The sequence below is a fragment of the Haliotis rufescens genome, unplaced genomic scaffold (genome assembly GCF_023055435.1).
Source record: "Haliotis rufescens isolate VD_foot unplaced genomic scaffold, xgHalRufe1.0.p SCAF_25, whole genome shotgun sequence".
Taxonomy (NCBI): Eukaryota; Metazoa; Mollusca; class Gastropoda; order Lepetellida; family Haliotidae; genus Haliotis; species Haliotis rufescens.
In genome coordinates, this window is record NW_025963946.1 from 5,402,973 (window position 1) to 5,427,580 (window position 24,608).

The 24,608-nt window shown below is 39.9% G+C and overlaps 1 protein-coding gene across 2 annotated transcripts; it reads right to left on the reverse strand.

Moving 5' to 3' along the window:
- Positions 1 to 1,589: 1,589 nt before the first annotated feature.
- Positions 1,590 to 24,024, reverse strand: LOC124122169 (nuclear GTPase SLIP-GC-like). Of its 2 annotated transcripts, XM_048402279.1 has the most exons (21): positions 23,933 to 24,024; positions 21,023 to 21,087; positions 20,670 to 20,753; positions 15,863 to 16,091; positions 14,129 to 14,338; positions 13,215 to 13,406; positions 12,941 to 13,116; positions 12,443 to 12,551; positions 11,099 to 11,143; positions 10,538 to 10,651; positions 10,046 to 10,165; positions 9,473 to 9,637; positions 8,438 to 8,620; positions 7,567 to 7,739; positions 7,306 to 7,462; positions 6,795 to 6,878; positions 6,189 to 6,347; positions 5,168 to 5,276; positions 4,701 to 4,778; positions 3,282 to 3,367; positions 1,590 to 2,824 (listed from the first exon to the last, which is right to left on the reverse strand). In XM_048402279.1, the coding sequence occupies exons 2-21, from the start codon at positions 21,055 to 21,057 to the stop codon at positions 2,792 to 2,794; spliced, it is 2,541 nt and encodes an 846-aa protein (XP_048258236.1). In that variant the 5' UTR covers positions 21,058 to 21,087; positions 23,933 to 24,024; the 3' UTR covers positions 1,590 to 2,791. The 2 variants fall into 2 exon arrangements, with proteins under 2 accessions (XP_048258236.1, XP_046341249.2); XM_046485293.2 differs by lacking the exons at positions 20,670 to 20,753; positions 21,023 to 21,087.
- Between the last annotated feature and the right edge of the window lie 584 nt (positions 24,025 to 24,608).

The following is a 24,608-nucleotide window of genomic DNA, read 5'->3' on the forward strand; positions in this document are numbered from 1 at the left end:
TCATGGCAACAAGGGATATTTCTTTGTTTTTATTCTCTGTATCATCTTCTATCAATATGCAAAACAACTCATTCCAGTTGGTACATGCCTATATTTCAAGAGAAAGATGGATTATTAATACATGGGAGTAAATGATAAAATACATATAGTCTCAGCTAATTGTAGAGGCCTAGCCGCAAAGACCAAAAGAAATGAAGTCATGAATTTACAAAGAAAAAAGAAATTCTCTATCATTCTCTATCATTTGTTTGCAAGATGTTCATATTTCCAATTTCAAATCTTATGAACAATGAATGGGGACTTGATAGTGTTATTGCACCGTACAAGTCAAATGCACGAGGTGTAGCAATCCTCTTTAACAAGAATTTTGAATATAAAATACAGAAGAGGTGTGTTGACGATAATGGTAATTATATTATTTTAGACATTGCGGTAGACGTTTACGCTCACCACAGTGTATGGGCCAAACTCCGATCACCCTTCCTTTTACAAAACATCATTTGAAAAAAATGATGATATGGATAATGCCTCCTTGGTAGTATGTGGATATTGGAACTTTGTCCTTGATCCTTCGAAAGACCTACAAAACAATACAGATATCAACAATCCTAATGCAAGGAAATTAGTCTCAGATAAAATTGAATCATTAAACCTAATAGATGCATGGAGAGAACTCTATCCAAACAACAATACATTTACTTGGTGGAAAAACAACCCTCGTCAAGCTAGACTGGACTTTTTTCTGGTGTCTGAAGATCTTTTTAATGTCACTGTTCATTCTTTAATCTAGGGGGCCCGGGTGGCCCAGTCGTCTAAGGCGCCGCGATTCGCTGTGCAAAGTTGAGTCTCTTGGGCACGCCAGAAACCTATGATTGTGGGTTCGAATCTCGGTTCGCCCCGATTATGTTCTAGGTTTGTCAGCACCATACCCGTGCTCGCGGGTTTCACAAAAGTTGTAAACGTCTGAGACCTACATCACTTCGGGCTTTCCTCCCATATTAAGCTGACACGCCGTGATGTTGGTTGGTTTGTTGTTTAACGCCGCACTCAGCAATATTCCAGCTATATGGCGGCGGTCTGTAAATAATCGAGTCTGGACCAGACAATCAAGTGAATGATATCCTGAGCATCAATCCACGCAATTGGGATCGATGACATGTATCAACCAAGTCAGTGAGCCTGGCCACCCGATCCCGTTAGTCGCTACCCAATGCTCCAATGGAAATTCAAAGAATTGAATTTTTAAGGATCCACCTTATGATTTTGATAAGCTACATACACGATGTGAATGTGACTGTTCAGCAGCATGATGACTAATTGATAGAACATTTGATGGACCTTATTATTCGGCATGTTTGCCGGGAAGGATAAATGTACATTATTAGCAGGAATACAGTGACTTGATTTTTGACAATTCACCCGAACCCACTTTGCTTCATTTATTTATTTTGATCTGTAACAAATAGTGAGTGAGTGAGTGAGTTGGGTTTATCGCCGCTTTTAACAGTATTCAATTTATATCAAGGCGTGTCAGCCTAATTTTGGAGGAAAGCCCGAGGTGATGCAGGTCTCAGACGTTTCGGTAAAACCCATGAGTACGGGTATGGTGCTGACAAACCTAGAAACATAATCGGGGAGAAACGGGTTTCGAAACCACAAACGTAGGTTTCTGGCGTGCCCAAGGAACACAACTCTGCACAGCGAATCGCGGCGCCTTAGACGACTGGGCCACCCGTGGCCCATGTAACAAATAACAATAACTATGCCCTTATTTATAATGCGCCAAATCCATGCCTAAAAGCGTGCTGAAGACACTACAATATGAAACCGGTCAATGGATCAGTGTGGATAGTTCGATTCTTATTCTCAGCTCCCTAGGGAGTACACTACCCAAGCTGCCTTTGAGACACATTACCACCTTATCTCTCCGGGTACCCACTCCACTGCTGTGTGAACAAAGGCACATTTCGAATACCACTTACCTACGGAGACACCACATTTGATACATGTGCTTCAGTGTGGGGCAGGACCGAAGCCCTGGCAACTCTCAGGAGGCAGACTGCTGAACGCGGTCACCTATCCAACTCCACTCCGAGACCGACGTTGCTTACCTCCACCTGATTTGTGACCCGTGATGTGTGACCACCATCATTGTAAGCCATGTTTTCCGCGAAAATAATTGTATATCATTTACACAAAATCATGAACTCAATCTTGAAGTACATCGATTTAAATTTGGCAGAATGTGGATTAAAAGGGAGCAGTTGAAAGTTTGATTTTGTGACCGCTTAGTGTACGGTTTGCCCACTATTGAGGTTTTTCAAGATCGTATGTGCCCTCAGTCTATCATCGTCGCGCATGGGTCACAACCTTACCAAACAAACGCTGTCCATCTTCAGGAAATTATGAGCTGTTTGATCCATCAAGATGCGTGGATCGATGCTCATGATGTCGATCACTGGATTGTCTGGTCCAGACTCAATTATTTTACAGACCGCCGTCATATAGCTGGAATATTGCAGAGTGCGGCGTTAAACAACAACAAAAACAAACAAACAAAATAATGCACATGTAAGAAAGAAATGCACACGTGTTGAAATAGTGTTACATAGTTGAAGAGGAATATGAATATTTCTAAATAAACCAAGGATTAATAGCGCAGTAACTTCTATTATCTCATTCTCAGAGGAGCACCTGATATACATTAATCGAGGAGTCCTATACATCTGTAAATCCTTCTGCTTGCAAAGTGACTGGTGCAGCATGACCATGTAGGTTATTTCCATGGGAATTATTCCGGACCAGATTTATCGCGTTCTTCGCTCTGAAAGAGATTTAAAAATTGACTTTCACTTCACAGTGAGTGAGTTTGGTTTTACGCCGCTTTTAGCAATATTCCAGCAATATCACAGCGGGGACACCAGAAATGGGCTTCACCCTTTTGCGCACAGATAGTGTTGTCTAGTAATTGTCTGCAATTGGTCCTTCATAAGTAAATTGCTTCGTTAATTATTTGTGGAAAACAACTGACACGGCTGTATGAAGATATTCACCAGGTACGAGGCGACTTTTCAAGGGAGTCGTGTACACTCACGCAGAGAGGGGCATCCCCGTATTGCACATGTATTTATAAGCACTGATTTATCTCAGGCTAATAGGTCAAACAGACACTGAATCTGTGACATCAATGCAAAACTGGTGAAACTCTTTTTAGTTCACTGAGAGTGGAATAAAATACATGTCCTCTTAAAAGGTGAGTCAATTTAGTAACGCACACGTACCAGTTTTACGAGTTTCGACCCTGGCACGGGGAAAGTTGGAATATCACCAGCTTGTCTCTTCAACGAACTGCTGCTCTGATGACAGTCTAACAAATATAAGCATCCTTTGAGAGTAATACAATTCAACCAGGACTATATTGTTCATCAATGTTTTCTTAATGGTATAGGTTTATAACGGTACATATAGTTTAATGAATGTGACCTGTAACTGTTACAGCCAACACAATGATTTATATCGTCCAGTCCAATGTAGCAGGGACAAAGGAATTATTACAAATTTCGGCTCACGTTTTTCAAACATTGCCGTCTACGATCTACATGCCTTTGGACTTTATGCCTGTGATGATCCGGGGTAGAACACTTCTTCAGCAACCCATATGCATTCTTGCTGCAAAAGGCGACTAAGCTTGTCGTAAGAGGCGACTAACGGGATCGGGTGGTCTGGCTCGCTGACTTGGTAGATGCATGTCATCGTATCCCAAATGCGTGGATCGATACTCAAGATGTCAATCACAGGATTGTCTGGTCCAGACTCGATTATTTACAGACCGCCGTCATATAGCTGGAATATTGCTGAGTGCGGCGTTAAAAAACACATAGATAAACAAGAAACACTTTGGACTTTAACCCTAGGTTACGCTGACATGCCATGATACACTTAATGTACTAATGTATACATTATCACACATGTTTTGCTTTTGAACGATACCTTATTGAAGTCACAGTATATCAACACATTGTTGGGACAACACGATAAGTAGCCTGTAATGACAGCCATACTGATAATCGCGTTCCAACCTCTTGAACACATTCATTGGTTTTCTATTGGTTGCTGAGGAATGATGCTGAGCAATGATGCTGAGGAATGATGCTAAGGAATGATGCTGAGGAATGATGCTGAGGAATGATGCTAAGCAATGATGCTGAGGAATGATGCTAAGGAATGATGCTGAGGAATGATGCTGAGGACTGATGCTGAGGAATGATGTTGAGGAATGATGCTGAGGAATGATGCTGAGGAATGATGCTGAGGAATGATGCTGAGGAATGATGTTGAGGGATGATGTTGAGGAATGATGCTGAGGAATGATGCTGAGGAATGATGTTGAGGAATGATGTTGAGGAATGATGCTGAGGAATGATGCTCAGAGATGCAGACGCCGATGAGTGAGTGTGTGAGTATGGTTTAACGCCGCTTTTAGCAATATTCCAGCAATATCACGGCGGGGGACACCAGAAATGGGCTTCAAACATTCTACCCATGTCGGGAATTGAACCCGGGTCTTCGGCGTGATGAGCGAACGCTTTAACCACTAGGCTACCCGACCGCCAAGCCGATGACATCGGACAAGAAGGCCATGAGATAAGCTCATTCGACAAGCTTTTCATGTCTCGCACTACTAATCCATTGTTACAAACCTGGTTCATGCAGACCGTTTTTGTACTTTGCAAAATCTTCAGTGAGAGTTTGGATCAAGCCCTCAGACTTTTCCAGAGCTGTAACAGAAAACAACAAACACATGATGCTGACTCATGAAGCAGCAGAAGATTGGTTGGTTGGTTGGGCTGTTGTTTAACGCCGCACTCAGCAATATTCCAGCTATATGGCGGCGGTCTGTAAATAATCGAGTCTGGACCAGACAATCCAGTGATTGATATCCTGAGCATCGATCCACGCAATTGGGATCGTAGACATGCATCAACCAAGTCAGCGAGCCTGACCATCCGATCCCGTTAGTCGCCTTTTACGACAAGCATAGTCGCCTTTTACGGCAAGCATAGTTTGGTGAAGACCTATTCTACCCCCGAATATTCACGGGTAAGCAGCAGAAGAATTCGATCATCGCCATTATCTTCATAATGGCTTCTGCGTGTACAACACTTACTTTCCAAATAGATGGGTTCATCCTGTGTCTGCCACAGAGGCATAATCTGCTTCTCAGTGTCTTCAACAATGTCCTCCAGAATTTCCTTCGCTCCACTCATAAAACCTTTCTGTAATTTGAAAACAATTAACTGTACATCTTGAGAGCATTCCTATCCACGTTCACCATTTAAAGGTTTGGCACGTAAACGAAAACGACTTGACACTTTACCAGTCATACAAGTGAATATCCGGGTTGGAATAGCAATCCATGCTTGTCGTTAGAGGCAACTATGCTTGTCGTTAGAGGCAACTATGCTTGTCGTCAGAGGCAACTATGCTTGTCGTCAGAGGCAACTATGCTTGTCGTCAGAGGCGACTATCGGGTTCCGGGTCAGGCTCAGTTGATGCATGTCATCGTATCCCAATTGCGTAGGTCGATGCTCAAGATGTCAATCACTGGTCCAGACCCGATAATTTACCGATCGACGTCATATAGCTAGGCCATTGCTGAGTGCGTCGTTAAACAAACACACAGTTTGGATGCAAGTGACACTTTAGGTTACTGTTGACTGCTGTTTGTCACAGATGTATTTAGCTACGACGTCGTATGTAGTTAATGTTTGCAACGGGATCGGGTGGTCAGGTTCTCTGACTTGGTTGATGCATGTCATCGATCTCAATTGCGTGGATCGATGCTCATGATATTAATCACTGGATTGTCTGGTCCAGACTCGATTATTTACAGACCGCCGTCGTATAGCTTGAACATAGCTGAGTGCGGCGTTTAACAACAAAACAACCATCCAACCAATCACGGGCCGTGAAGATCCGGGGTTGAATAGTTCTTCAGCAACCCATGTTTGCCGTAAAAGGCGACTACGCTTGTCGTAAAAGGCGACTAACGGGATCGTGTGGTCAGACTCGATTATTTACAGACCGCCGTCATATAGCTGGAATATTGCTGAGTGCGGCGTTAAACAACGAACCAAACCAAACCAAACCAAAATGTGTGTCACATGCAAAACGAGTTAATATGTCACCTTCAGTTGACCCAGAGACACTGTGATCTTTTCCTTGAGCTGCTGAAACATGTTACTCTTCAACTGGTCAATGGTGCTTGCCATGATGTCTTTGATTCTGTTGATAGCCCCGGGACCTTCTTGCTCCATACATGGCTTGTATGCGCTCTGCATTTGTTCCTTTGACAGAAATAGATTTAATCATAGATTATGTATATTGACATACAATATAATATATGTAATTGATTAGATACGTTGAGACATTTAAGGACACCCCATTTACATAAAAAAACAGAGGGTCCTGACGTTAAGCTTTAGTATATTTTACACTATTTGTTTATATTTGAGTGTGTGTTTGTCGTGTTACTCAGCAATATTGATGGCGACCTGAAAATAATCAAGTCTGGACCAGACAATCCAGTGATTGATATGAGGAAAAGTACCCACGTCATCGGAGTACGATGACATCCAATCAGCCAAGCCACTGAGCCTGACAACACTATCGATTCGGTCGCCTTTTTTTGATTGCAGGTAACTTAGTCTAATCTGATATCCCCATGGTAACTTATATTTCTCCGTTCATAGAAAAACGTATTTGCTAAATGGTAACCGCGAAGGTTATCTTACCTGTACGAAGTCTGTAATCATGTGCGTTACTGCTCTTTGTTGCCTGTCTATTGTTTTCTCCCAGAGTGAATCCAGTCTTGTTAACTGTGAACAGATGAGAAAATATTTATGAAGACATTTGGCAAATTAATGAAACAAGGTCATGATAAAGACTGTTAAGAAACATACATGTTGCTATTTCATTAAATCGACCTAAAGAGTCGGGAAGATCTGGGTAGAGAATAGGTCTTCAGCAACCCATTCTTGCCGTAAGAGGTGACTGTGCTTGCCGTAATTGGCGACTAACGGGCTCGGGTAGTCAGGCTCACTGACTTGTTTGATGCATGTCATCGTATTCCAATTGCGTGCATCGATAATCATGATATCAATTACTGGATTGTCTGTTCCAGAATCGAACATTTACACACCGCCGTCATATAGCTGGTATATTGCTGAGTGCGGCGTTATACAACAACCAAGCTACAAATCATCCAATTAAAGAAATATATATTATAATACTTATATATCCTACTTTTCTAAATGTATCTGTCTTCAACTGAGTCAGATCCTTTAGAAGTGTTGCGTCACTGTCACCAAGGGATTTCATGATGGCTTCTGTGAAGCGAGTTAAGGCGATGGAGGCAGGTTCTTTTATTTTGCTTTTCACAGTTTCAATCCATGCCTGTTCACTGAAACAACATGTGTTTATGAATTGAGGATGATAGTTTCTTTTAGTGTAAGATTTAATAACCGATCGAATCATCCGTCTACGGCACATGCTGTCCACATTTACCTGAAACGAGGCGTCCATTCCTTCGAGAGAATCTCTACAAACGGATCTGCAAGGACTTGATTCATATTAATGATGTATCCAATCCCAGTTGCTCTAAAGATTCCCAATCGGCGCACAGTTGCCTTGTAGGTGTTGCTATGCAACCCTCCATGTCCTCTCTGTCTCTTGTTTACCTTATTAAGGCATGTCACAATATTAAAGTTATGTCAAAGGTTTGAAACAAATATAACATGCTTTCATTGTATTTTAACTTATTCGTAAAGCAGCCACCTTCTACTAATACCATACCTGCTTAATGTTGCCTTTAAACTTTAGGTTTTGGTTTGGTTTGTTGTTGAACGCCGCACTCAGCAATATTCCAGCTATATGACGGCGGTCTGTGAATAATCGAGTCTGGACCAGACAATCCAGTGATTAATATCACGAGCATCGATCCACGCAATTGCATCAACATGCATCAACCAAGTCAGCCAGCCTGACCACCCGATCTCGTTTGTCTCCTTTTACGACAAGCATAGTCACCTTTTACGGCAAGCATGGGTTGCTGAAGACCTATTCTACCCGGAATCTTCACGGGTTTTAAACTTTAGGATGAAATACAGTAACTGCATAAAGCAAATACAATACAGTGTTCTTCTGTGCAACTACATTCATGATATGACTTACATTTCGAAAACTCTCACATATCAACATTTATTACTTTAACCATGTAAGATGTGTCTTCTTAAGATCAAATAAATATGACCAATGTGAAAACGTTTGCTTCATACATTTCCCTTTCATCACGACATGTATTGTGAATGAATATTTCATTTAGGTGTATTTTGTTTGATGTCGATAGCTCAAATGCCAGAATGGTAAGCAGACCTACCGGTCTTGCCCAACATTCAACTGCGGGTTTTGCCCGTCTTATCGCTTCCTGTGTTGCTTCATCAAGAGTTACACCAAGGACGGCAAACCATGACGACTGCAGGTGGGAGTATAACTCATTTAGTATTAATTGTCCTTCATCTCGTAATGTGTCAAGATGACGTTTCAGCTCTTCCTTCAGGGCCTGAATTAAGAGATAAGAAATATGTTTTTGTACTTATATTTATTTACCTTGTCTGCTCGACGTCCGTTTGACAACTATTGTTTCCAAAACCTATTGCTAACATACTTGCATCATCTTTGGCACAAAGGAATAGTGGTGGACCTGAATCTAGTTCAATTTGATTGGTTTGTTGATTTACACCGCACTCAGAAATATTCCATCTATATGACGGCGGTCTGTCAATAATCGGGTCTTGACCAGACAATCCAGAGATTGACATCATGAGCATCGATCCACGCCATTGGGGTCGATGACATGCATTAACCAAGTACGCAAGCCTGACCACCCTGATGACGTTAGTCGTCTTCAACGACAAGCATAGTCGCCTTCTACGGCTAGCGTGGGTTGCTGAAGATCTATTCTACCCCGGATCTTCACGGGTCGAATCTAGTTCAAGAGCCAGCTAAATCCATCGCTCACATTTAAGTCATTTTTTGCTATATTTCTACATATATGTCACCTTCGTGTGGATGTAAATGTTGAAACTGACGTTTCACTACTTTAGTGAAAACCAGGAGGATGGATACGGTGCTGACAAACCAAGATATCTGGAACTCGAACTCGAGATATGTGGGGCCTGGCACATCTAAGGAATCGAACTGCAGCGCCATAGACGGCAAGGGGCGTCTTTGCCCTTCACACACATGACAAAATTGTGTCTCCATTTACTTGTTGTTTAGAACAAAGTTTTGGCTGTTTCTGTTGCGTGCTTCTGAATTTCGGCGACATTTTTCGACCATAACTGCTGCCATGTAATATTTTTAATCACTTATAAGTAGTAGAATTATAGTATCACAGAATTGTATAACTAACCTTCCTTCCTCTTTTTGAATTGATCAGATACATCATTATGCCATCTATGATTGCCTGGAAATCATTTTGCAGAGACATCCTGTGTTTTTTCTGCTTTTCCCAAACTAGCTCCTGCAGATAGGTTCTTAAACCAGGGATTTCGGTATCTTCTGTTGACAGAAACACCTGCAATAGTAGGGAAGTATAAAGCTTTTTAACGAAACGCCTGTAATACAGAATTTAATCTCTATTGTCATGATGGTGTGAGTAAATGAGTTGGGCTTAATGTCACATTGTTTGACGCTCGAACAAAAGAATTCAGCATCTACGAATGAAAGAGAGGATTTGGGGGCAGGGGGAACACCACTAATGGACTTAAAGCATTTTACCCATGTCGGGAATCGAACACTGTCCATCTTGTTTACTTACTGGTGAGTAAGGATAAGATACATAGATAAAGAACTTCTATATTACAATTAGGTGTGACGTTTTGGCGTAGGTCGATCCTAATTGTACTGACGAAGTTGTTCATACTTAAATCTTATCCTGACTTAGTACTTCAACTTCTAATTGCCTCTAAAAGACGTTACTCACTGGGGGCTTGTCGTCATCGTCGTCGTCACAAGTGAGAAGGTTGCTTAGATTGATATAGTCACTGGAACTGACACAAAACACCTTCAGGTCATGAGGGTAGTCTTGATCATGAGGAGTAGACTGGAATTAAATAGAATGAGTGGGTAAGGTTTTATGCGACTTTGAACAGAATTACAGTTGTGAAGCTGTCTACGTTTGGGCACAATGGAAAGCTCAGCTGTCTTGTCATTAGTTTTCGTATACACGTGAACTAAAAGAGCATAAGTCCCTATGTAAGAGGATGGTAGAACTATGCCTGGAATCTCTGCATATAAGAATATATGTCTTCTTCTAATAGTTTATTTCTAATCAGCTCTTTTCGAGATAAACACAGTAGACAAGTCATTTTATACGTTGACCTAGGACAGGATTTTCTTTAGATTATGTAATTAATGGTAATTAATGGTACTTTAGTGTCACAATTGATATTTTATTAATAATATTAATTCTCACCGGGCTTGATATTTTAGGCAGAATATTATTCCTGACAAACTCGTTCCTTTTAACAGCACACGTTGATTTTTTCTCTCTCTTTAACTGGTCTATTGCCGCATGAAGACGTTGTTGCTGGAATGTTGTAATATCATCAACTTCTGTATGTATGAAATATTTCAACATAGCAATTCAAGTATCGTTTTTTCCCCTGGATTACATGAGATTACTTTCAACAAGAACGCAATTATATAATCATTGTCAGGTTTATGAGATGAAAACTAATAATGAATTTTACACAAACTGGAATGCAAAAGATTATGAAGAAACACAACCAGGGATTGGGATCCTTGCAGTTTTGACTTGTAACGTTTGTTCCCTTGCTTTTTTAGGTGAATAATTGACTTGCCTATGCATGTGTTGCCTGCACCGCTGGTGCAGGATACGCTCACCTTTTCGCGAACACCTGGTGTCATCAGTAAAGCGATTCATAAACACATGCTTATGATATAGTTTATGGATGCTTTGTCATTTAAATTTGAGAGTATATTTTTTTATACAAATAAATTCAAAAAGACAAACCTGCTGGATAAGATAGTTTTCTCCAGTTTCACTACTGCATCCCACCTGAAATTAACTCATTGTAGTTTAAAATATACATGAGCTTTACGAGATATATCGTATTATAGCTAAAATTGATAGAATTATGATTAAAACGCCCGCATGTTATCAGAAATGAGCGGGCCACTGTAACTTGATAATGCCCTCATATTACTTGACGACGGGACATTATCACGCCCGTTGTTAGGTGACGTCAAAAGATAGAGAAAGGTGACGTAGCGTTCAATAGTGACGTCATCTGGTTTGTTCTATGACGTTTCCATATTTGTAAAAGTGGGTCAGTGACATTCGTGTTGATTGCAGTAAATGTTTCAAAATCGACATTGTTGTTTCTTTTTATTTGATAACAAATTCCATCCATTTTAGCTATCATCGGGCAGTTAATGGAAGACCTTCTGCAAATGATAATGCCCTGAAAAATAGCGTTACCCTTATATTATATCATGTTTTGTTTGTTTGTTTAACGCCACACTCAGCAATATTCCAGCTATATGACGGCGGTCTGTAAATAATCGAGTCTGGACCAGACAATCTAGAGATTAATATCATGAGCATCGATCCACGCAATTGGGATCGATAACATGCATCAACCAAGTCAGCAAGGCTGACCACCCGATCCCGTTAGTTGTCTTTTACGACAAGCATAGTCACCTTTTACGACAAGCATGGGTTGCTGAAGACCTATTCTACCCTGGATCTTCACGGGTCCTATATCATGTATTAACACGATGTACCAATGTGGGAAATCGAACCCATTTCTTAGGCCTGACGGGCGTGCGAATAATCTTGTGACATCGGACCAGGGTTTCACCAAGTGTTAAAAATAGTAACCCTTATATAGCAATGTTTGCACATTGAATAAGTGAGAATTCAAGTACAAAATAGCTGAGTGCTTGCGTGCGTGCTTGCTTCCGTGCTTCGAAGACTTACTCACATTCAAATATTGGAAGAGAGAAATCTTTTCAATATATCTAGGACACAAAACGGCGGAACCTTGACTGAGTATTGAACAATTCAGTAACATCAACTGAGCTTGAGATTTGGTGCCATTTTGTCATGTTCTGTGACGACTGCCTACTGCACAAACTAAACTTCCTTGGACTTCAACTATGGACATAATGACGACAAAGAACGCTTGCGTGTTGGACGTTATATGTTCTTATATATATTGCGTGGGAATACTTTAAGGTTATTGCGTGGGAAAGTTGTGTCAAACTGGTTGGTGGTAGTTAATGCGTTTTGAGGGAATTCTAGAAATGGCGGTGATTAAGTACATATACCTGTGAAGACTTTTATAGTTTTTACCTGTTTGTCCCTCTTTAAATCTGCTAACTTATGTTGCAAGACTTGTTCCTCCTTCTTGTATCGCTGACCTTCGGCTGTCCACTTTGCTGCCTGTGGTAACTTCAGTGTTCTGCAAAAGAATATCTCCAGTATGACACGAAGTCTACAAAGTAAGTAAATCACTGAATGAGTGAGTTTTGATTTAACGCTGCTTTGAACGTTATGTCAGTAATATCATTTATGGGTCATTTATGGGTAAGCACAAACTGATGAGGGTCTTTGCTATTCTGCAATAATCACCCATCGGTCATCGGATCGTGGTCTGTCTAAGTTCTAACAAGAATAACGTTGTACCTCAAAAGGGATGCAACATCCAAACATTTATAAAAAGTATTTAATATATTTTAAACTACAGTCTATTTTCTGGATGACATTAGAAAAATCAGTATGTTTTATCCCTACATAATATACAAGAGATACCAAATCATAAGACTAATTTAAAAATGATGTTCTACTTACCTGATGACCTCTGACGGTTTGACATCATCTGCTTGTGTACAGGCTACAACTGTCTTAGTGTGGTCCATCAACAGCTGACGAAATAGTTTGTCCCCTAAAGTATGCTTGACTGTTTTGCTGTCAACAGCTCTCTGAATTTTCGTAACGACCAGCAGCACATCACAGGATTGCATGTACTGCAAGAAGGCAATGTCATAATATGTATAAAATATACAATATACACATTTGTCTGAAGAAGTGGTAGTCACATTACACACACATCTGCGTTCCCTACCTTTCTGGCAACATTTTCTCTTGCTGGGTTTGAATCTCCGACTCCAGGGAGGTCAACCAAGTTAACGCCGCTCCGACACAGGCCTGAATCTGGTACTTTCAGAACCACTTGTTTCACTAATGGCCAGAACTGACGTTCATCATGATCAGTTGTCTCACTGAATGTCCTGATCTTGTCCTGTAGGTCTCTTGCCTAAACATATCATACAAGTACTGTAAGTATTCGAGTGTTTTGTGTGCATATATATCACGAATTTATCCTTATGAACTCAGAAAACTGCCCAAACACAACTTTAGCAATGCTGGAAATTGTTGATCCAGATTGAAGATTACAATGCGTTGGTAAACACGTCGCTCAAGTTCGTCTCATAGATGTCCAGTGGGGTTGCAATTAGGTCTTGATAAGTCATATAGCTAATCACTATCAGTGAAACAACAAGTTATTGTTCAACTAAGTACTGCTTCTAGCGCTTTGGCCATTCGAGAAATAATCTCGATTCGTAACATAACATGATTTGCACATTCACTAAATTTCGGTGGGATTAATTCTTTGTATGCTCTGAATGATCATTTCAATTAATCCTATAACGTTTTGTCTGACGGCCTGTAACATGCAATGGGATCTCCTGTTCGCCTGTGCAAAATTAGATAACCTTAGACCACTTATTGAGTTTTTTCAAATATTTAGCAACCTGTCGTACCTCTCCTCGACCTTGTCATGCCTACTTTCTGCCCTTTTTCGACTACTGTAATATTAAAACAAAACAACATATGTTCCTCATTCCCCTTCATAAGACAGATATGCATATGAAAGCGACATGTGAAAACGATATGAACTGTTCCGCGTGTGCTCCCGTTGTTGTCATAAATTGCCCTTTTTCTATACTCATTTTCAGGACCTAAAAGTATACTCACATTTGAGTCACCCATTTCCATCACAGTACCAAGCTGTTCAAGAATGTCTCTATTACGTTCTAGGTGGATACCAAGGTCCTTAGATTCAAAGGCACCATACACTGCAGCAACCTTTGCATGAGCTGCATCGCACACACCAGCATCCTCCTCGTTGTCACTATCGCTCTGATCCATGTCATGCTTTAAAACATTGAGCTCTTTCCTCCATTCCTAAATCAACCAAGAATTAAATCAATTGTTGATTAAAATACTGATGAAACTTGGTTGTTTGTATATTATGTTGTAGCTGACATTTAGTTTAATTGTACATTAATAAATTCCTTCCTAATCCAATTGTTTTAAAAACTGCATTTAATTTGACACAATGTTCAGGAATCACTATGCCATAAAGAAAAGCTCAAATCAAATCCGATAATATATCCCGCACCTGCGGACAACCCACAATTAACGACAGGCCAAGTACACTACGTAATCGCACTAAATATCCACATCTATTGACAACATCTAAAACAAACGCTTTACACGAATAAAGTCAAAAGAATCATTATACAGTAAAGTACGGTGATAACGAACTCAAAGGGACTACTAATTTTAGTTCGTTATAACCGTAGTTCGTTATAAGCATATATACAGCATAACTACAGCAAATAGTCAGGACCAAAAAGGTAAGTTCGTTATATCCGTCAGTTCGTTATAAGTGTGTTCGTTATAACCGTAGTTTACTGTACTCCCATGTGTGTCATACTGCTTTCAGAAACGAGTATAGATTTCTTGCATTTCCAGAGCAAGAGCGAGGGTAGTAGACGAATTACATATTATTTCTTAATCCTTATGAGCTCCCCTTTTGAAAGAATGCACTGATCTCAACAACCGATTTAGAAAACCACAATGAATGATTGTCGAATGACGTCAACAGTCCTCAGCTATGTTGCCGTTTCTAACGTGGTGTCATTCCATACTATAAGGGTAACGCTATTTTTCAGGGCATTATCATTTGCAGAAGGCCGAGGTCTTCCATTAACTGCCCGACGAAGGAGTGCAGTTGAAAAGACCCTCGGGCTTCTGCAAATGATAATGCCCCGAAAAATAGCGTTACCCTTATATTATAGCTAAAATGGATGGAATTTGTTATCAAATAAAAAGAAACAACAATATCGATTTTGAACCATTTACTGCAATCAACACGAATGTCACTGACCCACTTTTACAAATATGGAAACGCCATAGAACAAACCAGATGACGTCACTATTGAACGTTACGTCACCTATACCTATTCTATGACGTCACCTAACAACGGGCGTGATAATTGCCCGTCGTCAAGTATTATGAGGGCATTATCAAGTTACAGTGGCCCGCTCATTTCTGATAATATGCGAGCGTTTTTATGATAATTCTATCCATTTTAGCTATAATTCACAATAACATTCGAGTGACGACAACAATGTCGTACGGATGATGTAAACAATATACTGGTGTGCTTGATATTTGCCCTAAGGAACATACATGTATGATATATATGAACTCTGTTATTTCTAACCTGTTGGTTAGAAGTGAAGTTATTCCACATGCCACATACTTACTGCATATCAAAATTCAAAATGACACATGCACGAATTGCCGGATAATGAATGAAAAGGATAACTTTCATCGCCATTCTTTGTCCATTATCGTCGACAGACGGACAGATGAGGTTCATTTTTGTAAGGTGAGCTACACGGTTAAGTGTCTGATACCTCTGCAGTGAGAAACTCAATGTCCGCTTCAAAATCAGAGCTTGTTTTGTTTTCTTCTATTTTTATGACCACCGATGTACATGCTCTTCCCATTCCAGCCGTAGGCAACAAGGACGGCTGATCCAACAGGGCGTTCAACAGGGAGGACTTGCCTGCCCCAGTGTCTCCATATACAGCTACTGTAATTTCTGGAGGATCACCATGTTGCCTTATCTTCTCAAGGTCTTTTCTGAACAAATGTTTACAGAGAAAAATAAAACAGTGAGGAGAAAAATGTAATATTACAATGCATGTAAGGTAATAAGCCATTTTCCAATTTCGCGAAATAAGTCCGTTTATAGTGACATCACTTTACAAAACAACGTGACGGCGGGCAATCCGTCAATACAAACCGCTGTCAAACTTCTGACGTGCATGACAGTTTGTCGACCGCTATTCGAATGTTTACGGAAAGAGGAGACGAAGATGCCTCGACACTACGGTTGCTATGGCTTGTGTAAGTCAGATAACAGGTAGACCGCCTCCGTGGTCTAGTGGTAGAGCGTCCGTCCGGCGAGCGGAAGGTCCGGGTTTCGATCCGCGGACGCGTCATACCAAAAGACGTTAAAAGATGGTACTTGTTGTTACCTTGTCTGGCGCTCGGCATTAAGGGGCTAAAACAAGGACTGGTCGGCTCGGTGCAGTATTCTGCGTCTGAGTGGGGTATTCATGTTTAACTGCGGCATGGTATCTCAGTGGGCAAGCACTATAAATCGTCATCAGTCCGGACTAGTACCCGCAGCCACACACACACGCGCATGCGTCGCTATATAAGTGCAATATTATTTGACGTGAATTAAACCCCATTTCACCTCACCAGATAACAGGTACAAAGATCGCCAAGAGATGTAAAATGTCAACGTGATATATATTTGAGGTGAAGGCCTGTGGTTTTGATTTATTTTATTGCGAAAACTCAAATTGATTAGGCACTTGTGACACACTTACGAGGACTTCTACGTAAATTTCATTACATAGTTATATGTGAATAATGATTGAGCAGAATAAATGTTCAGTGCACAGAAATTACACAAGTTATGATAATAACACACACACACACATATATACGGCATTATACACAAACACACATACCTACATACACGTACGCATATATATATATACAAGCGTGAACATACATACATGAGATACATATATATTTTTTTAATACAATGTCACATTTGTTAAAATATTTAATTTATTTATATAGTACGAGAGTAGTTGAAAATGATGGACATTTTAAATTTAAGTAATATATAGAATTTATGCTTATTTCTCTACGTGTTTTACTGTCAAACCATGGTATATCTTTTGGCCTTATTGTAACATCACGGTTTGGTATGCATACGCCTATAAAGTTTTTAAATGTGGACAGACAAATACAACATATTAAATCAATAGGCTCGCAGCTATTAAACAAGCGCATCAAATCATTTGATTCAATCAATTCAGGTAATATAACACAATCACCATTTTTATGAATCGTGTTTTTAGATCAATGCAGTTTGCGCAACACAACAACCCCATGTTGTCACTGAAACCGTGCTGAAGTCGACAACACTCGACTCAAGATAATTACAATCGTCACTGATATCAAACAATAGGTTCAAGCAGAGTTTGTGAATGCTGCGTGACGCGTATCGGCTCTCCGATTGCATAACGTAAACTGTTCCTCACTAAAATATCGTGCAAATAATGAAGGTTGCTGTTAAGTAAACCTTCGTTAAAACCACATTTACAAAATAGTTACAAATGAGTGCTCTAGTCGCTCCCAATACAACACAGGGGTGTTAGGTGGTCTGTACCACGCACATACTTATACTCTCTGCTGGGGCAAAAAAGCCTCGAAACACATATTTTCGAAATTGTATGATTCAAATCTCCATACGTTAAAAGTCTTACAGTGCCGAGAAATATACAAAGATACCACCACTAAAACAATTCCTGTCCCTCCTATAAGGAGAATGCTAAAGGTCTATTTTCAGATCATTTGTGTTTACAGAATCATCCAGATGTGTCTCTGTAAAACATATCAAGTCATATTGAGAGATTTGATGAGAAATACGAAGTAATGTATATCGTAGACGTCTTACATTTAAGTGTCTCCTTATTGTGCGAACTTACTGAAACAGGACCAGGGTGTTGCTCAACATCTCCAACAAATATGAGAAGTAAGATGAGGTTTGGTATAATAACTTCTTTGATAGGCATTTAGAAGTTAGAGTACTAAGTAAGGATACGATTTATGGATGAACAACTTCTTTATTACAATTAAGAGTACACACGCATGTATAAATATGAGTAATAAAGAAGTTGTTCATCCATAAATCGTATCCTTACTCAGATTGGTGTAATGCTGGAGTTAGTGAAAGAGTGTGCCCAACAGAGATATATTTGAACAAGACTACAGTTGATAAATATGTTCACAACATCGATGAATAACCAACTAAAGTAGGCAGTAGATTATTGATCGATGATGTGGAATTTTCCCTTTCTTAGTTCAGTTGAATAACATTTCTTGTTATGCAAACATATCGATGCTCTGTTCGCACTAAAATCGGTCATTTGCAAAAATAGGAAATAGCATTATCCAGGCAAGGGCATCGACAGGTTTGCTATAGATTGCTTTATGTAAATTTAAGTTATTTTGTCTTTTCAATGTATGAATCATATACCAGATACAGTATCTCAAAGTTTTATAATTAAAACTTGTAGAAGTAGAACACCACTGTACCACTAAATACATTAGTAAATGAAAGGTATTTACATGCAATGAATTACTTGTGTGTGTATATAGTACATGAGTGAGTGTGATGAAATATATAGTAGCAGACAATCTAAATGAAATGAAGTGCTGTGGTACACATGTGCATGTAGTCTGCATTATGACTAAATGTGTCAATAAACGCAATGATTTACGAGAGTCCAATGTATGGGCACTGGGTGTTTGTGTTGTAGTCAACACATATAACTGTGATGGAATAATGACACTAGTGATACAAACGAATGATACAGGTTTTTTATCGATCTCAAGCTCATTAAAATCAGTCTTTAGTACTCGCTACCGCTAAACAAAGATCTGAAGACATCCCATTAGGGGTCACGTCAGAACGACCTTTCATCCGACCAATCAGATCGTCGCTTACCAGATTATAAAAGTGACAGTCGGAATGTGATTGCAAATCATGCAACCTCGAAAACTTTAACACGGGGTATTCCGAGCGATAGTTCAACGACTGAATCCATACAATCTATACCATCTATTAGCCATACCAGAAGGTTCTTTTGTTCAGGTTTTAAATTTGTAATTGAGAATTTATCAAAATATGTTTCGAAGCGTAGTCGCAAGTTTGCCATTAGTGCCGTAAAGTACGAGAAAGCTGCCTACTGATTGGTCATTCCATTGGTCGGTCGCAGTTCGCGCAAGGTCGTTCTGACATGACCCGTAATGGGATGTCCTCAAATCTTTGTTTAGCAGTAGCGAGAACTAAGATCTGATTTTAATTAGATTGTATCGATCTCGATCTCATATCCAGTTATACATATTATTGCAACTTTTGGATCTCACAAGTAACAATTCATTGTATATGGATGTGAGATCTTTGTTTTGTTCTTGATTTGAGTTTTAACTTTTTTTACAGTTGTTCGATATCAGTTGTGTTTTTACTCCTCAATCGCTTTCCACCTTTTTCATTGCAAGCAAATATTCTACCATAAGGGGTCCAAAATGAATACAATAAAGTGTCCATGTTTAGATTTGGAAGTAGTTTCACCAAGTCATGGCGATATTTTCTGAGGTCCCCATTACAAATCAAATATTCTTAAGTGACCCTTTAGTTTCTTTTTTGCCGTGTAGACCTGGTTTTTGGTATTGTGAGCAACAAACTTAACAAAGACCTGTGTTTGCCCATTTACGATCTTGCCGATAACATGCGAGCAATCAATATCTACATCAGCGAACAAGCAATAGTCTCGAGAGAGACCCAGACATGTAGACGCGAAGCTTCCTTCTGTGAAAATCGAGGCTTAACTGTGTGACACATTATTCCAATGTCCTTGTAAAAGGTAAGGGTCACAGTTAATGTTAATGTCTGAGAGTGTTTGACACGTGTACCTTACATTAGAAACATCCGATAAATCAGGGTTGACAGGCAAATCCATGCTGGCAACACACTCGCACATAGTGACAAATTCGTGACGAGTGTCCCCTGTAAAAGTCACGCAACGATCCTCTAAATACACCTTCAACTGTGGTACGGTCTTAGATGAGAACATAGATGAAATTTTCTTGAAATCACAAACGTAGAACATGAATAAACAATATCGTCTGTCGACAAACGATGTCAGATCGGTAATCTGACAGCTCTTTTCATACGTTGTCAAGCCCGCGTTCACGTGTCATAAGGGGCAGATAACTCTAAGCCTGAAAACTGGAAAATGGCTTAATCAGAACAGTCCAGTGATGTGTGGATTTACCATTTGACTTATCTTTATCAGCAACTCTAAAAGATCACGTAATGTAACAATCATTACTAACAACCACTCATCACTTATTCAATGAAAACAATGAGATAAAGCCATACCGTAACGTTAATCCCGTCGGCCATTTTGACGTCGTATATGTTTATACAATCACATCGCTTGTACTTAATGCTATAGATTTATACTCACCCATACTAAAAACACAAATGAGTATAATTCAATGAAGGTTTCTTGTTGTGACACACTGACTCTGTCTGAAAACAAGGTATTATTGAGGACTGAGCAATACCTTGCCTTCTGTACAATTGTACAGTCTCCTTCTCTGTTTTCCTCAGATGTTGCGTTTCCAAGTAAATGCAAGATCTCCTCACATCTAAACAGAAACTGTATTTACACTGTACATTGACACCAATGTGCTCCTGGAAATGAAGATTAATGATGTTCACATTTGGCTCAAGTGAGTATCAATGTGACATATTATGCAGTTAGGTGTGGACATGAGAGGTGAGATACTAACAGATTATATATAGCTTATACTTTGTTACTATTCGACATTTGCTAACATTTATGAGAGCTGAAAGTAGGACGATAATTTAATGTGTACGATTTACAGACGTAATATTTGTTGGACGCGAGACTTACCGGGAGATGTGAGCACTCGACACAGGGGTGTTCATAATGCCAGGTCAGTCCAAGAGTTTACAAATCTGAAAGAAGCACTTACACGTCAAGAATACCTGTACGTACCAGGTCATGAGTGAAGTTTTCTTGTGTTAATACTGACGATGAAAGTTTAAACTTTGCTTACTTTGAGAAAGATATACCTGATAAAACTATTTATACCCTCATGTGTTTCCGTATCGTAAATATTGTATATGCAGTGTATATGCAGTATGATCCCAATAGGCCACATGTGTATTTTCTTTATATTCATAAAATATATACGATGCAAACCCACGTTCAACTAATATTCTGCGGGATAGTTAAGCTTTAGCATTTATACATCTACACACATGCATGTTGTATGAATGTTATTGCATACATAGACAGAATTACGCTCATTCTTGTTATATAGCATACAAAGTCACGAGCTTCGTAAAATTGGTATCTAACGAGAACGAGTGTTGAACTCTGTTTATTACCCGCGTTAAATATGTGAGTGAGTGAGTGAGTGTGTGAGTTGGGTTTAACGCCGCTTTTAACATTATTCCAGTTATATCACGGCGTGTCAGCTTAATGTGGGAGGAAAGCCTGAAGTGATGCAGGTCTCAGACGTTTACCACTTCGGTGAAATCCACGAGCATGGGTATGGTGCTGACAAACCTAGAAACATAATCGGGACGAACCGGGATTCGAACCCACAATCATAGGTTTCTGGCGTGCCCAAGGGACGCAACTCTGCACAGCGAATCGCGGCGCCTTAGACGACTGGGTCACCCGAGCCCCCACGTTAAATATATTCTCAAGTGTATACATATAGTGTAATATATAGTAGTAATTAAATAAGTGGAGTAAGATTGAACACAGGGATGAAGGACAGGAAGGAGTGTCTGGGTGTGATGAAGGGCAGGAAGGAGAGTCTGACTGTGATGAAGGGCAGGAAGGAGAGTCTGACTGTGATGAAGGACAGGAAGGAGAGTCTGACTGTGATGAAGGACAGGGAGGAGAGTCTGACTGTGATGAAGGACAGGAAGGAGAGTCTGACTGTGATGAAGGACAGGAAGGAGAGTCTGCCTGTGATGAAGGACAGGAAGGAGAGCCTGACTGTGATGAAGGACAGGAAGGAGAGTCTGACTATGATGAAGGACAGGAAGGAGAGCATAACTGTGATGAAGGACAGGAGGGAGAGTCTGACTGTGATGAAGGACAGGAAGGAGAGTCTGACTGTGATGAAGGACAGTGAGGAGAGTCTGACTGTGATGAAGGACAGGAAGGAGAGTCTGACTGTAATGAAGGACAGGAAGGAGAGTCTGACTGTGATGAAAGACAGGGAGGAGAGTCTGACTGTGATGAAGGATAGGAAGGAGAGTGTGACTGTGATGAAGGACAGAGAAGCGTCTGTTTAGTTTCGTTATTCAGATATATTTCGGTTTGCCACTATATAACTAATATATAAATCAATTGTACTCCTTTCATCTGAACTAAATTTAACTTCAATAAGCCAGTCTTAGTTTTTGATACTCTCAATATCTCTGCTTGTTTCAAACTTCGAATGATTTTTTTTTCTTTTTGCTTTCAAGTAATTGGTCTAATTCCATTATTCTATTTGACAGGGACGCTAGCGATGACATCTTGGATCAATGGTATCAAAGCGTCACAACTAACGTCACAAATGTTCAATGACGTTATCAACGACATTACGCGGCTAGACTTGGGTTATCTTGTCTGGAGGTAGTGGCAAGATATGGGTTATCTGGCTGTGGACTCCTGATATGGACAGGATTTCGCTATTGGCGGGGTGTTAAAAAAATACCTATCAGGACAGATACATAGACTAATTGTGTTAACTGATAAAAGCTTAATAGACAATGTCTGAAATGGTTGTATATGAACAACCAAGTACAATATATGATTTAACCTACCAACTTGGATACATCAGTTTACAATGTACAGCATGGTTATATACCACCACGTACATGCCAAGTACATTTTATTGTCACTGGTTACAATCTCGGGATCAGAAAATCTGGTGACTGACATAAGCATTGATGTACGCGATTTGGATACGATGACATGCATCAACCAAGTTGACAGATGCATACTTTCAGATTTTGGCCTGATTTAATTGGAGAATGTTGACGTGGCTCGCGTGATAGTCCCTCAAAACTCCTAAATTGGGACCTAGAAAAAGAAAATAGTTTTCGAGGAAATTCGCGAATTATAGACAATCGTTAATTAATCGCGGAGTACTCGCAAATTGTTCTGCAGAACACGATATCAAACTGATGCGTTGTGATGTACGTCTAACTACACATGCATTGTATATGTATAACTTAAACGTTGATTCATCTTCTCCTGTTTGTGCAAGAAAAGGATATCCAACTTATGAATGGTGGTCTAGTACTACGTATGTGCGTAAATCATGTCAAATCTGTGCTGTAACAATATTTACACGTTTTGGAGTGAGGGAGTGAGTTGGGTTTAACGCCGCTTTTAACAGTATTCGAGTTATATCACGGCGTGTTCACTTTAATGTTGGAGGAAAGCTCGAAGTGATGCAGGTCTCAGACGTTTACCACTTCGGTGAAACCCACGAGTACGGGTATGGTGCTGACAAACCTAGAAACATAATCGGGGTGAACCCAAAATCATAGGTTTCTGGCGTACCCAAGGAACGCAACTGAGCACAGCGAATGGAGGCGCCTTTAGACGGCTGGGCTACCCGTGCCCCCTTAACGTTTCGGAAGACATTCATTCACAACATGGTATTTTTCAGGTAACTTAACAAATAATGAAGAAAAGTTATATATCAGGGTTTGTAAGCGACAATCGTATATCCCATAGTTATTACATAATCCACCTGTTATAGAATTTAGGACGGTTGATGCTTACCTGTCGGAGAAGAATTCAACTCACACAACTGTAAGCAAACAAAAATATGTCCTTGTGTATGAATGTGTGTGTGTTCAATCACAACTCCCTTGTCTGAGTCATGTTGTTATCAGTGCAGATAAATAAATGTAGGACATGTTTGCTTGCAATCGCTACACGAACAGCGTTTATCAGGTTTGACACGAGTTGACAAACAAATGCCCGGTTGTACATGCAGATCATATTGATTACTAGTGCGGGCGGTATGAGAGTAACCTCGTACACAACTGTTATCTGTGTGTTTGTTCGTTGTTTAATGCAGCACTCAGCAATATTCCAGCTATATGACGGCGGTCTTTAAATAATCGAATCTGGACCAGACAATCCAATGACTGACATCATGATATGTCTTCACGGGACTCCAATTTGCTGTTATTTACATCAACGACTATCAGGTTACAGCTATTGGCGCTTTTAATCTAATGTAGTTGAGAGAGAAGTAGAATAGCAGCAATGTGTCCCAATATATCATATGACTTCGTCGAAATAATTGTAAACAGCAATGAATGACGTTTTGAATAAAATTAATAACATAGACAACAAACTTAAGTCCAGATATACAATAAACATTCTTTATAACCAGATAGTTTAATAAGGGAATTACCCTGCATACTTTGTCAAATCCCTCCCGCCAAAC

Excerpts from the sequence above, each read along its gene's own strand:
- LOC124122169 (XM_048402279.1), bottom strand. The coding sequence starts at position 21,057 with ATGAACACCCCTGTGTCGAGTGCTCACATCTCCCG. Across the intron at positions 12,552-12,940 it reads AAACCGTCAGAGGTCATCAG|AACACTGAAGTTACCACAGG; the intron begins GTAAGTAGAACA and ends ATTCTTTTGCAG. Across the intron at positions 9,638-10,045 it reads ACGATGACGACAAGCCCCCA|GTGTTTCTGTCAACAGAAGA; the intron begins GTGAGTAACGTC and ends CTACTATTGCAG.